We start from the raw sequence: 16,200 nt of genomic DNA on the forward strand, positions 1-16,200 counted from the left end.
TATATGGTATGGTGTTGTTGAGTAAAAAAAAGAAATTACAGATAACCTGGCATCATGCTGGGTATGTCATTTGTAACTTATGTTTTCCACTAGAGGTTATGTTTTTAAGGTTTGTCTTTTTTGTTATTATCCACCCATTTATTCATCCATCCATCCCTCCATCTATCCATCTCTCCATACAACCGTCCGTCCATCCATCCATCCATCCATCCGTCCCTCCATCCGCTCAGCCAGTCAGCCAGTGATCCATCTGTCCATCCATCCGTCTGTCTGTCCATCCATCCGTCCGCCCATTTATTCTCTTTGCCTTGCAGAAATATATGGTTTGCATGTTTATCTCTACTTTGAGCCGCCCTGTTTTGTCCTTTGTGCTGTGCATTTGGGTCACTCAGCGGGGACAGAAGCATGGAATCTGGTTTTCCTTGTGGTTTCGTTAATTGCTTGCTAAGGCCAAGGAGAGCCCCTCCCCCTGGTCCCTGACTCCCCTCCCCCCCCGCCTCTAGTTTCTCTGTGACGTGGTGATAATCAGCCTTGCTGTCCTTAAGTGCAGCGGTTTACACTTCACGGTTAATCAGGAGATTGAGGCGTCATCGGTTGTTTAAACCAAAGGGGAAGGTTCAGGGGCTCTCTGGTGAAAGCCCGCGAGAAAGTTGGGCTGTGACCGAGCTGGTTGTCATTCACATCCCGGGGCAGCTGCTAAAGGCCGGGAGGACCTTTATTTTCATACGTATCATTAAAAAATCAAACGCCCGTTTAACCAGCCGCAGCTTTGCCTGTTGTAAGGATTCTGCACTCGTCCTGTTAGATGTGAGGCTAACGCTTCGTCTATGAGCGCGATTGGTGCAGCTCTCTGGAGCTCTGCAGCCCGGATGGCAGACGTCTGGCTTGGTGTGCTCGTCTTCTTAAGCTGTGTGTTAATACCCACTTAAATCCCTTCAAGAAAATAATGCCTGGCTCTGGAATTATTGTACGTCCTGTCAGAAGCCTCGTAAATCCCACATCGTGGTGGGACTTCTGTGGTTCAGAGGCCACCCTGGGGAAGAGCAGAGCTCTCCCCCGTGTCGTGTCCCGGGCTGATGAGAATGGTCCAGAACAGGCAGAAAGAGGGCGCGAAGCATCAGTATTTAATCTTGTGTGTCAAAGCCTAGGGGGAGGCCCTCGGATCTGTGGTTGGAGTTCTGCGGTTCCCAGTTCTGATGCTCCGCTCACACCCTCCCTTCTAGGCGGACGGACGGGAGCTCTCACTCCGCTTGGTGGGTGCAGCGTCTGGCCCCGGGCGCTGGGCCATGCCTCCCCTGATTCCCTCTCTCTCCTGTAATCCACTTCACGGCCCCCAGGTGAACCCTCCCAATTCGCAGCTCCATCCTGTGCTGTGGGGCCAAGTTGAAATGCCTCAGCCCTCAGGTCCGTGCATTCCAGCCCTGCCTCTGGCAGCTGTGTGATGCTGTGGGCAGACCTGAGGGTCCAGGGTGTTCCCTTCTGGGCTTGGGGCTGCTGATACCTCCGCCAGAAGAACACGGGGAGAATGATGGATTTGACGCAGTTTCTTCGCTGGACTGTCGGGCACATGGTGAGCACTTTGTGTCTGTGGTCAGCACGGCTTAATCCTCCTCCTTCTGCTCTTAGAGCTTCTAGGAGGACCTCTTAGCCGGCGTCAGATCCTCCACTTTGCTCTGTGCTTGCCGGAAATCTTGGGGACCAACAAGGAAAATGAACTCACCTCCAGGGAGGGCGGGAATCTCTGGCAGAGCCCAAGCAGTGCCTCTCGGGTGCCGGGACCTTGAGGGCACGGAGGACCGCTAGCTGGGCCCTCAGAGGTCACCAGGTCTGCCCACTGCTTCATCAGCGTCAGGGACTGCTCTCAAACTCTTATTCTTTGAAAAATGTTATTCTGATTGGAAAACCCTAACCCATGGCCACCTTGGCCTTTCTTAGTGTTTAAACGTTCATAAGCACCAGTGTGGCTCCTGGCCGTCACCTTCCTCAGACCAGGCTGTCCTTCTTGGTCAAGGTCACTCACGGTTTCCCCTTCTGTATACATCCCTTTGTGTGTGACCTGTGACAGCATTTGGCTATTCTCCACCACGAGTCCAACCTGATGGATCTTTGTCCACAGCAAAAAGCATCATTTCATTTGGGCAATTGCATTTGGAAACCGTCCCAGTCACGGTTTGAGGGGGCAGAGGTTTGCAAGTGGCAGGTGAACAGCTCTTAGAGGCCAGGCACCCCTCGATGCACCTTTAAATGACTCCTGGCAGGTTCTGTTTGTTGAGAGTCTTTGAAGTGCATCATGAAAGCATTGAGGATGTCATGAAACGTGCTTCTTTTGCAAAGAAAGACGTGCTCAGAAGCAGGGATTTCTTTCAGAATATCCTGCTTTCTTGCTGAAAGCACTGGGCTCTGTGTTTCCAGCTCCGTATCCGGAATGGGGTGATGCGGGGGCCCCCCGCAGCACGATGACCCCCGAAGGCTTTGTGAGTTCCCCTCCCCCCCCGGCTTTTTCCTGGAGAAAGTCAAGAATGAGCTGAATTTAAGTTTCACCTGAGGACTGTGAGCGAGCCGAGGAGGTGATCTGAACAGATACGTAATTCAGCCTGTGTTGTTGATGGTTCTTCCCTTGGCCTGCAGACAGCTCACTCTAACGATGTGTATTTCACAGAGTGTAATATTTACCGTTCTTTCAAGCTTTGTGTGTTTCAAGCTTCTTACTCCTATAGCATCTTAGAAAACAGCCATTGCCTTCGTCTCCGCTTCTCAGGGCCCAGGACAGGTTTGGAGAGCAGTTTACTCTCTTGCATAGAATTCTCTTGCCATGTTTTTTCCTTTTTTTTTTTCAGTTTTGTCTGAGTACTTGTTATTTATTTCTAAAAAATTTAAAATTTTTATTGGCATATAGTTGCTTTACAAAGTTGTGTTAGTTTCTGCTGTACAGCAAAGTGAATCAACTATATTAAGCATATGTATATAACATACATCTATCTCTTCCTTTCTGGATTTCCTTCCCATTTCCGTCATCACAGGGCATGGAGTAGAGCTTCCTGTGGTATACAGTAGGCGCTCATTACTTATCTGTTTTATGTATAGTTGTGAATCGTATATATGTGTCGGTCCCAATCTCCCAATTCATTCCGTCCCCTTCCCCCGCCTTGGTGTCCGTACTTTTGCTCTCTCCATCTGTGTCTGCATTTCTGCTTTGCAAATAAGATCATCTATGCCGTTTTTCTATGGGTGTCCCTGGTGGCTCAGTGGCAGAGAATCCGCCTGCCAGTGCAGGAGATGCCCGTTTGATCCCTGGGTTGGGAAGATTCCCTGGAGAAGGAAATGGTGACCCACACCAGTATTCTTGCCTGGAGAATCCCATGGACAAAGGAGCCTGGTGGGCTACAGTCTATAGGGTCTCAAAAGGGTCAGACATGACTTGGTGACTGAACAACAACAACATACCATTTTTCTAGATTCCCCTCTGCGCGTTAATGTGCAGTATTATGCGGTGTTCATTGTCTCCACCATCAGCACCATCATTACGTCTTCACCACGAGCACCTCCACCATCACCACCAATATTGTCATGGTCATTATGCCCTACTAGATAGACTCGGGGCTCCTTAAGGAGTAGGAACCCTTATCTTTTGGGGGAGGGACACAGTTCAGCCCACAACAGCACATATTATCTGTTCTGTATGATCCTTACAACAGACCTCCAGGTTATGTAGTTGGGATGGTTTTCATCAGAATCAGGGCAACTGCTGAGGGGGTGAGTTTGCCCAGGATCATGAGGTTAGTGTGTGCAGCTGGGTTGTAAACTCAAGCCTTTCTGACCTCCGAGCTCCTGTTCTTTCTAGCAGTTTCTCAGTGGGGCCCTCCTGGCATTTTTGGAGCAGGACACCCTTTCGTTGTGCAACCAGCCCACACAGTGCACAGAGGCAGCCTCCCCAGCTCTGCCCACTGAGTGGCAGTGGGCACCAGTAATCTCTGGGACCACCTACAAACGCCACACAGACCCCCTGGGGCCTGACTCCCAGCCTGTGCTCCGCTCAGCACCCACCTGGTGGCAGGTTCCTTTCTGCCAGCCACAGGGAGGGACCCTCAGGCCCTCTGGACGCTGGTGTCTAAGGGAACTGGAATTGTCTGTGCAGTTGGAACCGGAGGCAAGCAAGGATTCTCCAAGCAGGAACAGCGGAGGGATGTGCAGCCCCACTTGGTCACAGCTGGGAGAGCTCAGATGGACTGGGAGTTTGCACTCGTCTTCCTCAGCCCGAGGTGGCAGGGGGTGGCTGGCAGTTCCCGAAGTGAGCAACCGGCCCCCGACCTGCCTTGCAGCCCTGAGACGAACTTTGAGCCTTACTCTCCAGCCTTTGCCATTGAAGAGGGACAGATGGCATGCTCATGCCCGTGGGGTCAGGTTTCCTGGCAGTGGGATTCCGGGCTGCCTGCTCCACCAACCTCATTGTTGAGAAGCGGGATCCTCTTACCCTCCTGGGAGGCCTGGCCCAGGCGGAGGGTCAGGGAGGGAGAAGGGCCTTGGGGCCTCCTTGGGCATGCGGGCGCCCCTGCGGAGACCTGGTTCCAGGCTCATGCGCTCATCCTGTCTGAATGCTTTTACAGTGACTAAGCAAAGTTCTGAGCCCCTGCCGACTGCGGTGCAGTAGAACACAGCTTTAATTCAGTAAAAACGAGGTTGCAGTCAGAAGTGGATTCGGCCTAGCGCTTGTTTTCCTGGCTCGTGGGTGGGTCTCCCAGACGGGACCTGGGAGTGTGACCAAGTCGCGTGTTCGTGTTCCTAGCGGCGCTGTTCTGTTCTTGAGAAGTGTTGTTCACGGTTGGTCTGCGGGAACCGTCTGTACCATTTAACCTTTTCAAAAATTAACTTTCATGGCACCGGATACAATTTCTAAGTCAAACCGTTTTTCATAATCGCCTTCCTTTATGGTTTGGGAGGGGCACTCTCAGGGTTTTTACAGCCCTGAGGTTCAGAGTTGTGTGGGTGGGGCACAGATGCCTGTACCCCGGGCTCGCCCATCAGTGAGGTGAGGAAAGGAGGCTGTCTGTGAGGTGTCCGTGGAGAGCCTTCGGCGTAGAAATGCAGCCGCACTGCGGTTCTCGAGCCGTGGTCCCCAGTGTTTCCTGGGCCAGCTGCAGTAACATCACCTTGAAACTTGCGAGACATGCAGCTTTGTGGTTGGACCCAGACCCGCTGCATCAGACACTCTTCCGGGAGGAGGCAGGGTCATCCTTGTGTGTTTTAATAATCAGGCAAGTTTGATAAGCTCTGTACAGGTGGGAGAACTGCCCAAGGCAGTCTCTGATGTTAAGTGATGACCAGAAAACGCAGCTGGTCCCGGAGATTGGAGCCAACAGTGAGAGCCGGGGCCCCGGAATCAGTGATTCCATCTGAGCTTTTCCCCTTTCGTATTTGCCAAGGAGACCAGAAGGTCATGGTTTTCACGGTAAAGCCAGAGAGTCCAGAGCTCAGAGGAGGCCTCAGGATGGAATGGAGGCCCCTTGGGCATCTCTGGCCACCTGCTCCGGGGGCTTCCTGCTAACCAGGGCTCTTGTCCTCCCCTGCAGAAGTGCATTCGATTCGACCCGGATGCAACGGTGTGGGTTGCAAAGCAGCGGGTTCTGTGCTCGCTGAGCCAGAGCCTGAAGGACGTCCTGAACTACGGGCTGTTCCAGCCGGCCAGCAACGGGCGCGATGGCAAGTTCCTGGACGAGGAGCGACTGCTGCGCGAGTACCCGCAGCCCGTGGGCAAGGGCATCCCGTCCCTGGAGGTACTGCTCGCCCGCCCAGAGTCGGCGAGATGGGGAGCGGGGTGGGGGTGCCTTCCCAGACTCTGGGTTTATCTCCTCTGCGGAAATCACTCTTAAATCAATAGTTTGCATTTGTGAGCTCGCAGGCGATTCTGTCCTGGTCTGTGGACCAGGTGGCACCCGTGGTAAAGAATCTGCTTGCCAATGCAGGAGACGTAAGAGACGTGGGTTCGATCCCTGGGTAGGGAAGATCCCCTGGATGAGGGCATGGCAACCCACTCCAGTATTCTTGTATGGAGAATCCCATGGACAGAGAAGCCTGGAGGCTACAGTCCATACAGTTGCAAAGAGTCGGACACGACTGAAGCGACTTGGCAGGCACACGTGCAATGCGTAGACACTTGTTTTCTCACTATGGATCGGACGCACCTGTTGGAGGGACGTCCTGCTGCAGGGATGTCTTGCTGTGAGCGAACCCCGGGTCTGACTCAAGCTCATGTCCTCGGGACCTTGGAGTCTGGGGGTGCAGAGTGGGGTTTGCCTCTGCCCCACTGAGTCTCTCCCTGGCATGGGGTGGCCGGCGGCCATCCAGCTGTTGTCAGAAGCAGGAGTCTCGGGAATGACCAGTGGGCTGTTTGAGCCACTGTGGCGGGTCAGGTGCTTCTGGGTGGGTGGGCTGCCTTGTGACATTCATGGGGTATCCACTGGCAGCCTCACATCCGCAGAAGGCGTGTCCCCAGACCCTGCCCCTGGGGAGCCCAGGTTTACATACGGAATTCCCACGTCATGTATTTTTAAAAATTATTTAATTTGAAACATTTTAAAAAATTAATTAAAAAAATTTTTTAAATTATGAAAGTATGGTAACACATTTACAGGAGACTTGGAAAGTACAGAACAAAGTTACATACAGTTCCACAATGTATTACAATTATTTTTTAAGTAGATAAATTAAGATTTTTTAGTTGGAGTTTTAGTATCAAGCTCTCAAAAATTAACAGAATGAATAGACGGCAAAGTAGAAGGATACAGTAAACCTGAAAAGCACCATGACCAAGTCAACATAATTAAGATTTGTCCGATTTTCACACAGCAGCGGGATACAGATTCTATTCGAGTTTTTTTTAATTGAGTTTTATTGAAGTATTGTTGATTTACTGTGCTGTGTTAATCTCAAGTGTACAGCAAAGCAAATCGGTTGTCCATTTACTTATGCCCACTGTTATAGTCTTTTCCCATATAGGCCATTGCAGAGCTCCGAGTAGCATCCCCCTACTGCGCGGTAGGACCTTGTTAGTCATGTGCTCTGTACAGAGGTGTGGACACGTCAGCCTCCAGTGGACCCCTCCCCCCACGTGACGTATTAACACAGAGACACAAGTGGGTAGAAACGTGGACGCTTCTACAGGTGCCCCACACATCACCTCATTATCGAGTGATGGTATTTATTTCAGCCTGATCAACCTCGAGAGCTCGGGAGTGGCATCATGGGTGGCATCTGGGCCACCATAGGGGGTTACTCTGAAGTCAGAGATGCCATGGACTGAGGCCGCAGCCAACTTGCACGTTCCCAGGCCTGATGGGGACTTCAAAGCTGAGGTTCTGCGATCCCCAATGTGCCCTGGGCCAGGGAGGAGGTTTCCCACGGAGGAAAAGCTGACAGGCCTCTCAGGAGTCACGTGGGCCCCTGTCCCGGCCTCGGTTTGCTCATCTGTGAAGTGCGGCTCCTTGACCAGCCCCTTGTTGGGGGCCTGCCTGCTCAGTCCCAGGCCTCTCTCGACGCAGGACAGTCAGGGTTCTGGTCTGATGGAGCTTGCCCTCTGTGGGAGGGGACAGGCCAGGAGCAGCAAACACGCAGCTCCTTTAGGGGCTGACAGTCCGTAAAGACAGTAAAACAGGTGGGGACAGGAAGTCCAGAGCCTGCTCTCGATCGGAAAGCATCCTGGAGAAGGCTGGCCCATCCCACCCCCCGGCCCTGAACAAGAGGAGGCCCGGGAGAGCCTGGTGGAACCGGACAGGGCTGTGTCCTGCTTTCAGAACAGCTGGCAGACGTGTCCTTCTGACGTCCCGCCTGGGGAGCCGGGGCTGTGACCTCAGATAGCCTGGGTCCTGTCCTGGCCGCCGAGGGACGCTCTCTGAGCCGTGAAGGCAGGGGAACGTTCGTGCCACCTTCTCCGTGGCCCTGAGGCTCGAGTGCCTGTCCCACAGCAGCGCCCTGAGCACACGGCCCGGAGATGGGCGAGCCCAAGCGGCCGTGCTGCCGCTGCCGCCTGCGCCCGTTGCCATGGAAGCATCACTCACATCATTCATCTCCTGGGACCTCCGTCCTGCTGGGCGATCTGCTGTGCGGGGCAGACACGCCAGGGGCAGCGTGGATCTGAGCCTTGGCTCACTGCAGTAAGGCACGGTTGGCTACCTATGACACATGGAGAGAAGGGCGAGAAAAGGACTTGTGTTTCTGAGCCTGGGTCTCTCTGTAGCCACATGTTGCAAACGATTATGACTCTGGAAACGGACATTCTCCTGTCAGTGCTCGCTCACCCTCCTGCCGAGAGGTATTATCGACCCGAGCGTGTTTTTTTAATAACTGGAAGAAGCACCCACTGACTTGAAGTCCTACAGATCCATCAAGTTAGCAAGCTGTTACATTCTCTCCTGTTACTCCCACGGGCTTCCTAGGTGGCCCAGTGGTAAAGAATCTGCCTCCTAATGCAGGACACATGAGTTCAATCCCTGGGTCGGGAAGATTGTCTGGAGGAGGAAATGGCCACCCTCTCCAGTATTCTTCCCAGGGAAAATCCCATGGACAGAGGAGCCTGGTGGGCTACAGTCTGTGGGGTCGCAAAGAGTCAGACACGACTGAGTGACTGAGCAGAGGCTCTCGCATACAGCCGCGTCCCCAGGGCCATGGATGAAGGTGGGTGGAGAAGACAGGCCATCTCATCTTGGATGAGGATAGGCAATAGGGAGCCTTCACGGCCTTCCTCAGAATGTGGTGTCTCAGTTGACCCTAGAACCAGAGGGGCAGAATACTAAAATGGCCTGCGTCTCCTCCCATGAGGTCAACTCAAGAGCATGGACGCCGACTGTTCTCGGCAGCACACTGATGCAGGAACTGGGTGCTGCCTGCGTTTCACAGGATTTTCGGATTGCACTGGTTTATTTTGGCACCTAGGAAAAAGAAAAAAAAAAAGAACAGGTTTCAGTCTGTGGCACCGAGGAATGCGGTTAGCTACAGGATTGCTCTTCTGTTTGGAGTCGGGGGGAGGCCACCAGGGGGTCGCTCTGGAAACGTGAATGGAATCAGACATTCAGAGTTAGGTCACCCCCCGCTTTGAGCCCTCATGGCACGTCCATGGTTATTTAAACTCCTCCGAGTGAGGGGGGGGATCAAAGGAAGTGGGGGCAGGAAGGGTAAGACCGTTTGCCCAGCACTGGTTCTGGGCCAGGAAGCTCACATTTCCCTCCCCGGCAGCCCTGGGAGCTTCGTGTGTGACCCCCGTGTGACTGACAAGGAAGCGGGGGCTCAGGTAAGGCAGGTGCTCAGCCCCATGAGTCAGCTGCTAGTGCAACGGGGCAGGACTGCGTGGCCCAGGCCCCCCATCCTCTGCCTGCCTTTTGTTTGTGGAAAAACTTTACCCAAAGAATAAATTTAATCAGAGAAGTGAAAACATGCAGAGACGAAGGGAAACACTCAAAGCAGACCAGATAATAAAGGTTGGTCTCTAAGTGAAGTCAAGCACCTTTAGTTCTTCCTCAAGGACCCTAGTGGAGAGGGCGATGGCACCCGACTCCAGTACTCTTGCCTAGAAAATCCCACGGATGGAGGAGCCTGGTGGGCTGCAGTCCATGGGGTCGCTAAGAGTCGGACATGACTGGGCGACTTCACTTTCACTTTTCACTTTCATGCATTGGAGAAGGAAATGGCAACCCACTCCAGTGTTCTTGCCTGGAGAATCCCAGGTACGGGGGAGCCTGGTGGGCTGCCGTCTATGGGGTCGCACAGAGTCGGACACGAGTGAAGCTACTTAGCAGCAGCAGCAAGGACCATAGATACTATTCTGAGCCATGTCCTGGGAGCTGTCTTTTAGGGACAGAAACCCCTATGAGGTGGAAGAAGTTAACTACACGACGACCAGAATATAGTTGTGATGGGCATCCTTGCACGTGTGTGTGCTAAGACTTCAGTCGTGTCTGACTCTTTGTGACTGTCATCTATAGCCCGCCAGGCTCCTCTGTCGGTGGAATTCTCCAGGCAAGAGTACTGGAGTGGGTTGCTGCGCCCTCCTTCCCGACCCAGGGATCGAGCCCACGTCTCTTGCATCACCTGCACCGGCAGGTGGGTTCTGGTCACTAGCGCTGGGATCAGTGATCCAGAACTGCTCACTGGAAGCCCAGCCGTGACATAAGCTGCCACAGTTCCGGGAACTGGCCTCAAAGAAAGGGGAACTGGAACTACAGACTAGCTGTAGCGAAAACAGCCATATGGTGCTGGTCCGACCACCGATGACCAACTCCAAGATGCCTGTCAGAGCTGGCTGTGCCTGCAGCCCCTCCCTCCGCCGGTGAAAGCTCTTGCCCGCCAACTGTTCGGGAGGGGAGTCCGCCTTTGAAGAGGCACCTGGCCCCCACCCCTGGTTGCCAGCATCCAAAATCAGTCAAACTCCCCTTTCCACCAACCTGGCCTCTTGATTGGCTTTGAATGGCGAGCAGCTGGACCCCACTTTTGGTTACCCTGGGACAGTGGTGGGGCTGGAATTGGAGCCATGTTTCGACCTAGAAACCTAGTGATGCCCAAGCTGCCAGCATCTTCCCAAACCCACCCTAGGGCGTCCGGGGCACCTGGGAGGAGGGGGGGCGTCAGGCGGGGTTGCTGGGGATTCAGAAGCGTGTGCAGCCCCACTGTGCCCTCCTGGGCACATCATTGCACCTGCCCAGCGTGTGCCCTCTGTTCCTGTCTCCTCCAGGTTAGCAGAGGCACTGATGTGTGAGGCAGCGAGGCTGAGCTCAGGCCCCAGGCGGAGGCTGTGCGCAGGCGGCTTCACCAGGCTGGGGCTTCTGTTGCTGTTCAGTCGCTCGGTTGTGTCCGACTCTCTGTGACCCCATGGACTGCAGCATGCCAGGCTTCCCTGTCCTTCACCATCTCCCGGAGCTTGCTCAAAGTCATGTCTGTTGAGTTGGTGATGCCATCCAACCATCTCATCCTCTGGTCTTTTCCAATGAGCTGGCTCTTCCCATTAGGTAGCCAAAGGATTGGAGCTTCAGCTTCAGTCCTTCCAGTGAATATGCAGGGTTGATCTCCTTTAGGATGGACTGGTTGGATCTCCTTGCTGTCCAAGGGACTCGCAAGACTCTTCTCCAGCACCACAATTTGAAGGCATCAATTCTTCGGCCTTCTAATGTGTGTTTAATAAAGGTGGCCGATGCTGGGGACGTGGCTGATGTGAGAAGTAGGTCCTGATTTGGTGCCTCGCTGGCAGCAGGGAGCCTGGCTCACTGGCAGAGGAGGCAGAGGCGAGCAGGGAACGCAAGCTCCCGGGTGCTCGTCCCTCTGGTTGCCCGCGTTTCTCCTGGTGGCTCCCAGCAGCGTCTCTGCAGAAGGCACTTGTGCGTTGTTGCAGTCTCTGTGCTTCGAATACAAACGGTTTATTTAACGCCACAGGGTTTGCTCGGGAGCCCCTGCCGTGGGTGAGATAGCCATGGAAGAGGCCGGCTATTGCTCTCTGTGGCCAGCTGTGTGGAATACTTACCTGGTTTTCTTTCCTTTTTTTCCCCCCCCTGTTTCTTTGTCTGTGTCAGTTTCGCTACAAGAAGCGGTTGTATAGACAGACCAACCTGGACGAGAAGCAGCTGGCCAAGCTGCACACGAAGGTAAGCGAGGAGCGTTTGTGTCAGCTCGTGCTGTCGTTCCTGTGGCGGCGTCCTCCGCGATCAGGGCGGTTCTCGGACAGTGGTTCTTCTTCCCGGCAGATGCTGGGGCTGAAGAGGCCCCTGCGGCCGCCAGAGCCCCGTTAAACAGCACCGACGTCTCCTCCTGTGTGAGGCAGGCTCGGTAGGTACCTGTGCGAAAGGGAAGTAACGTCACTGAGAGAGAGGAGACTGGGACCGTGCCTTCTACTCACCTCCCCCGGTGTTTCTGGAAGGAGGGGTGGCCATTCCCTCTGAGCTGCTGCTGCCCAGACAGGGGACAGCACTGCAGGAGGTACCTGCTGCTGCTGCCCTTGTAGTTAAAGTGCTGTTTACATAAGCTGCTCGGAGGCCAGACCGCTGCGCGAGGGCGGCAGGGGAGAGGGAGCGGGTTAGCAAAGCTCTGTGGGCTGCTGTGCAGACACGGCTGTGCCCTGCCAGGGATGCTGTGCGTGTCCAGGGTGTGCTGGAGCTGGAGCGTGTGGCGGGCACCTCGCCCAGCACAGAGGACGTGGTGTGATGCCCAGGGATGCCCTCCCTGCCCCGCCCCACCCCTCCCCAGGGAGCCCGGAGCATCTCCGGCAGTGCTCAGGGAAGGCCAGCGTCCGGTCGCTGCCTGACGGCTTCTCCGAGCCGGCCCTGACCTGCCCAGGTGAGCTCACCTGGAGCCACAAGCACACAGGGGGCTTCCCCGCCCTACAGGGTCCCCCTTGTTTGTGCTTCGTCCCCCATTCGTATCAGGAAGGTCGTGAGGATTTTCATCGTGTTCGGCGAGTTGTCGCCCGCCTGTTGTGCTATTTTTGTGCTCGAGTTCTCCAGGCGTGGCTGGTGGCCCTTCCGCCTGGCTCTCCACCCCCTCGGCACGTCCACTCTGTGCTTCAGCTGGCAGTTTTCAGGCACAGGACAGTCAGGCTGCTCTTGGATTTTCTCAGCCCAGCCCTGGGATCCGCCCGCACAGGCGTGTTTAGACTCCAAGTGTTGGCACTTTTGGTTTTTAATAACCCTCCAGTGTGTAGATGAAAGTGATGAAAGTGTGTTTGTGCCTTTAAAATAATGTCGATTAGCGAAAAGCAGTGAAGGTGTTCCGTGTGACCACGTGTGCCCTCTGCCTTTGGATAGTTGTGAACTTTTATTCCCACATTGTACAGAAAGCATCCAGGTGGAGATCCAGCCTGCGTCCCTGGGCTGAAGGGTCCAGGGGCTTTGGGGTGTTTGGGGAGGAAGGGTGTGGAGTGGAGGCGGAGGACTGGCCAGCCAGAGCCTTAGGTTCATCCGACAGAGCTATCTCGGATTCCATGATTACGATCAAACATCCAGGCTGTCTGCCAGACAGACGGCTGATCGTCATTTCCCGGCAGGTGTGGCTGGGCGGCCCCGTCAGGGCTGAGCCCCAGGTGGTTCTGTCTTTTGAGGAGTGACTGTCTCCTTCACCTTGACTTGCTTGGATTAAGCTGAGTGAGCTGTGCCCTTTTGCTCCCGCACTGAGCCTGCCGCTTTAGAGATTAAGAAGCACAAATGCCAATCCCTGGGCCTCGCTCACCAGGAATGAAGTCGGAAGACCTGGGGTGCGCCCTGGGAAGTGTTGTTTTCAAAGTGGTCCAGGATGCTCAGCCTTCTGAAACTGAAGAAACGTCCTGTGACTTTAGGCAAGGACAGGAATCGGTGGGGGGGGGAGGGGTTTCTAGAACATTCATCCAGGGTGGGCTGATGGCATTTTCCATGTACTGGGCTCTGAGCTTGGCCCTGGGGTTCCAGACACAGAACGACGCTACCCGGTGGGCCTGGGGTCTGCAGTGGGGCCCTATCGAGGGGTAGCTCTCTTTCCTGTAGAGGAGGCCAGTGTGTGCCCCACAAGGAGCCTTCCTATGGTCTGTAGAGACGTTTCTCCCTAAAATCACTTTTACTTTTCTGTCCAGACCAATTTGAAAAAATGCATGGATCACATCCAGCATCGGTCAGTGGAGAAGATCGTCAAAATGCTGGACCGAGGCCTGGATCCGAATTTCCACGACCTGGAGACCGGAGGTAGGGCTGGCTGGAGAGACTTGGGGAAGGCCCCCTGAAGCGTGGGCTCAGGGAGAAGAGGCGATGCTGTCGTTCAGCATCAGCCTTCACACGCAGCATCAGCCTGCACACGCATCAGCCTGCACACGCAGCATCAGCCTGCACACGCAGCATCAGCCTGCACTGGGTCTTAAACACGCTTTCTCCCCGTCTGAGCGCCTGTGCTGTTCCCGGAGTGGCCGGCACTTGGCCAGCACCTGGCAGGTGGAAGGTGCTCAGCGCGGACCTGAGTTGAATGAGTGAATGAATGGATAACACAGAGCTGCTGTCTCCTGCCCTGGAAGACAGGCGTGCACTCACAGGTGTCTAGCTCCCCCCGCTGGAAACCAAGCCTCTGTGCGCAGGGCCTCGGATCACGTGTGGGATAGACCCTGCCCGCCGCCGTCCTCCGGCCTGCTGACCTTGGGGCTGGGCGAGCCTTTCTATTTTTTACCAGTCCCAAATGGGCACTTTTATTTAATCTTCTCTTTTCTCTTTTGGTTTCCGGCTTTATGGCTGAGCAATTTTCAGTGTGCGGTATAACGATTTGGTTTGTGGATGCACTGGGCAATGATCACAGCAACACGTCTAGTTAATATCCAGCCCCACCCACAGTTCCACTTGTTTTTTCTTACGATGAGAACTTTTAGGAGCTAGTCTCTCATTGGCGTTCAGTTGCTAAGTCACATCCAGCTCTTTTGCAACCTCATGGACTGTAGCCCTCCAGGCTCCTCTGTCCATGGAATTCTCCAGGCAGGATACTGGAGTGGGTTTCCATTTCCTTCTCCAGGGGATCTTCCCAACCCAGGGATCGAGCCTGCTTCTGCTTCGTTGGCAGGCAGATTCTTTACCACTGAGCCACCAGGGGGAGCCCATCTGCTTTCTTAGCCACTTTTAAATATACACAGAGTATTTTTTTTTCTTAGCCATACAATGCCGTGTGGCATGTGGGATCTTAGTCCCCCAACCAGGGCTTCAGTCTGTGTCCTCTGCATGGGGAATGCAGAGTCCTGACCACTGGACTCTCAGGGGCCTCCTGACAGCGCAGCATGGTTAACTATCATCCCCACACTGCCCACGGCATCCGTGGCACGCACTTATCTTACAGCTGGAGGTCTGGACCCTTTGCTGCCCTCCGCCTGTCCTGCCCTCCCTGCCTCCTGCCCGGGGCAGCTGCCAGCCTGCTCTGTGTTTCTGTGAGCTCTGTTGTTTTGGACTCCATGTGTCAGTGAGATTGTTCAGTGTCTATCTTTCTCCGTCTGACTTCTTTCACCACAGTGTCACACCCTCACAGTCCATCTACATCCTTGCAAATAGTGGGATTTCCTCCTTTTTCATGGCTGAATAATATTCCATCACGGGCCCAGGCAGTTCTTTATGCTGGGGGCTGCCCTGTGTATCATGGGATGTTTATGGCTTCCTTGGCTTTCACCCACGAATGCCAGGAAAGCCCTGACCAGCTGTGGCCACCAAAGATGTCTCCAGACGTTATGCAGTGTCCCTTGGGGGGAGGCACCATCACCCCAGGGAGAGCCCTGTGCCCACGTGACACGTGATCTCAACCAGCGGAAGTGAGGCTGTTGTGAGAGCTGAGAGCAGCTCAGGTGAGGGTCTCCATGGCAACTTAGGGCTCCCCCCCTCCCCCCGGCAGGTGGGTGATGCTGAGCAGAGAGCGTTCGTCTTCGACTCAGCAAGCAGGGCCTCCCTCCCCTCTCCTCCTGGGATGGGGCAGCCCGCCCACCCCATGTCAACATCGCATACACACGTGGCCCTCACAGTTCCTGAACCCACGGCAGGTGTGTTTGTCAGCTGAGGAAGGGAACTTTCTCATCACTGTGGGGGCTCCTCTGACCCCTGATGCTGGGCAGGACCCACCCCTGTGCTCCTCCGGGCGTGGCAGTCCCCGTCCACACACAGGTGGCCATGCTGTGACCACTGTCAACTCCTGTCCCCTAAATTGAGCTGTGCCGTGTGAGTGCAGGGCTGCTGGCCCATCAGTGACGCAGCATCAATGCCCGAGATGCCAGGGCACAGGACAGCGTGAGTGGGTACTTGGAGGGGTCAGGAGATCACAGGCCTAGACAGGGGTGAGTGCAGAGGCCTGGCTGAAGGTGAGCAGGTTACCAGCCCAGCGGACGTGGTGAGACGGGGAATCTGGGGGTCTGTGTACTGGGGTGGGGGGCAACATGAACAAGCCGGGCTCCCGGCCGTCCTGATGGGTGATGTGGGCATGAAGCTGAGGGGGACTCCTGTGGGTGGGGACTCCTGGAGGAGGAAGCAGTGCCATGCCTGCAGGGGGCTGACCTTCCAAGGGCAGGGTTGGTGAGGTGAGGCCCCGGGGCTGGGGAGAAGGGCGTGTCCCAGGCGGTAGGTGGGGGAGCGGCCTCTGTGAAGAGTCTAGATGGGGAGCGGGGGGGGGGGGGGCCAGGGCTGGGCATTCCGTCCGCAGGGGCAGCAGGGGTGGGCACCAGGGGCTCTGACTCCCTGGGTCTGAGCACCA

The 16,200-nt window shown here is 55.1% G+C and overlaps 1 protein-coding gene across 1 annotated transcript in view; it reads left to right on the top strand.

The window, feature by feature from the left end:
- The window catches only part of SHANK2 (SH3 and multiple ankyrin repeat domains 2), a 468,460-nt gene that overhangs the window by 11,102 nt on the left and 441,158 nt on the right, over nucleotides 1–16,200 (top strand). Inside the window, exons 2-4 of the mRNA XM_055580557.1 lie at nucleotides 5,568–5,771; nucleotides 11,550–11,621; nucleotides 13,574–13,682. Coding sequence (XP_055436532.1) covers nucleotides 5,568–5,771; nucleotides 11,550–11,621; nucleotides 13,574–13,682 — 385 coding nt within the window. The remainder of the gene's footprint in view (nucleotides 1–5,567; nucleotides 5,772–11,549; nucleotides 11,622–13,573; nucleotides 13,683–16,200) is intronic.

Source organism: Bubalus kerabau, chromosome 5 (assembly GCF_029407905.1).
Source record: "Bubalus kerabau isolate K-KA32 ecotype Philippines breed swamp buffalo chromosome 5, PCC_UOA_SB_1v2, whole genome shotgun sequence".
Lineage (NCBI taxonomy): Eukaryota > Metazoa > Chordata > Mammalia > Artiodactyla > Bovidae > Bubalus > Bubalus kerabau.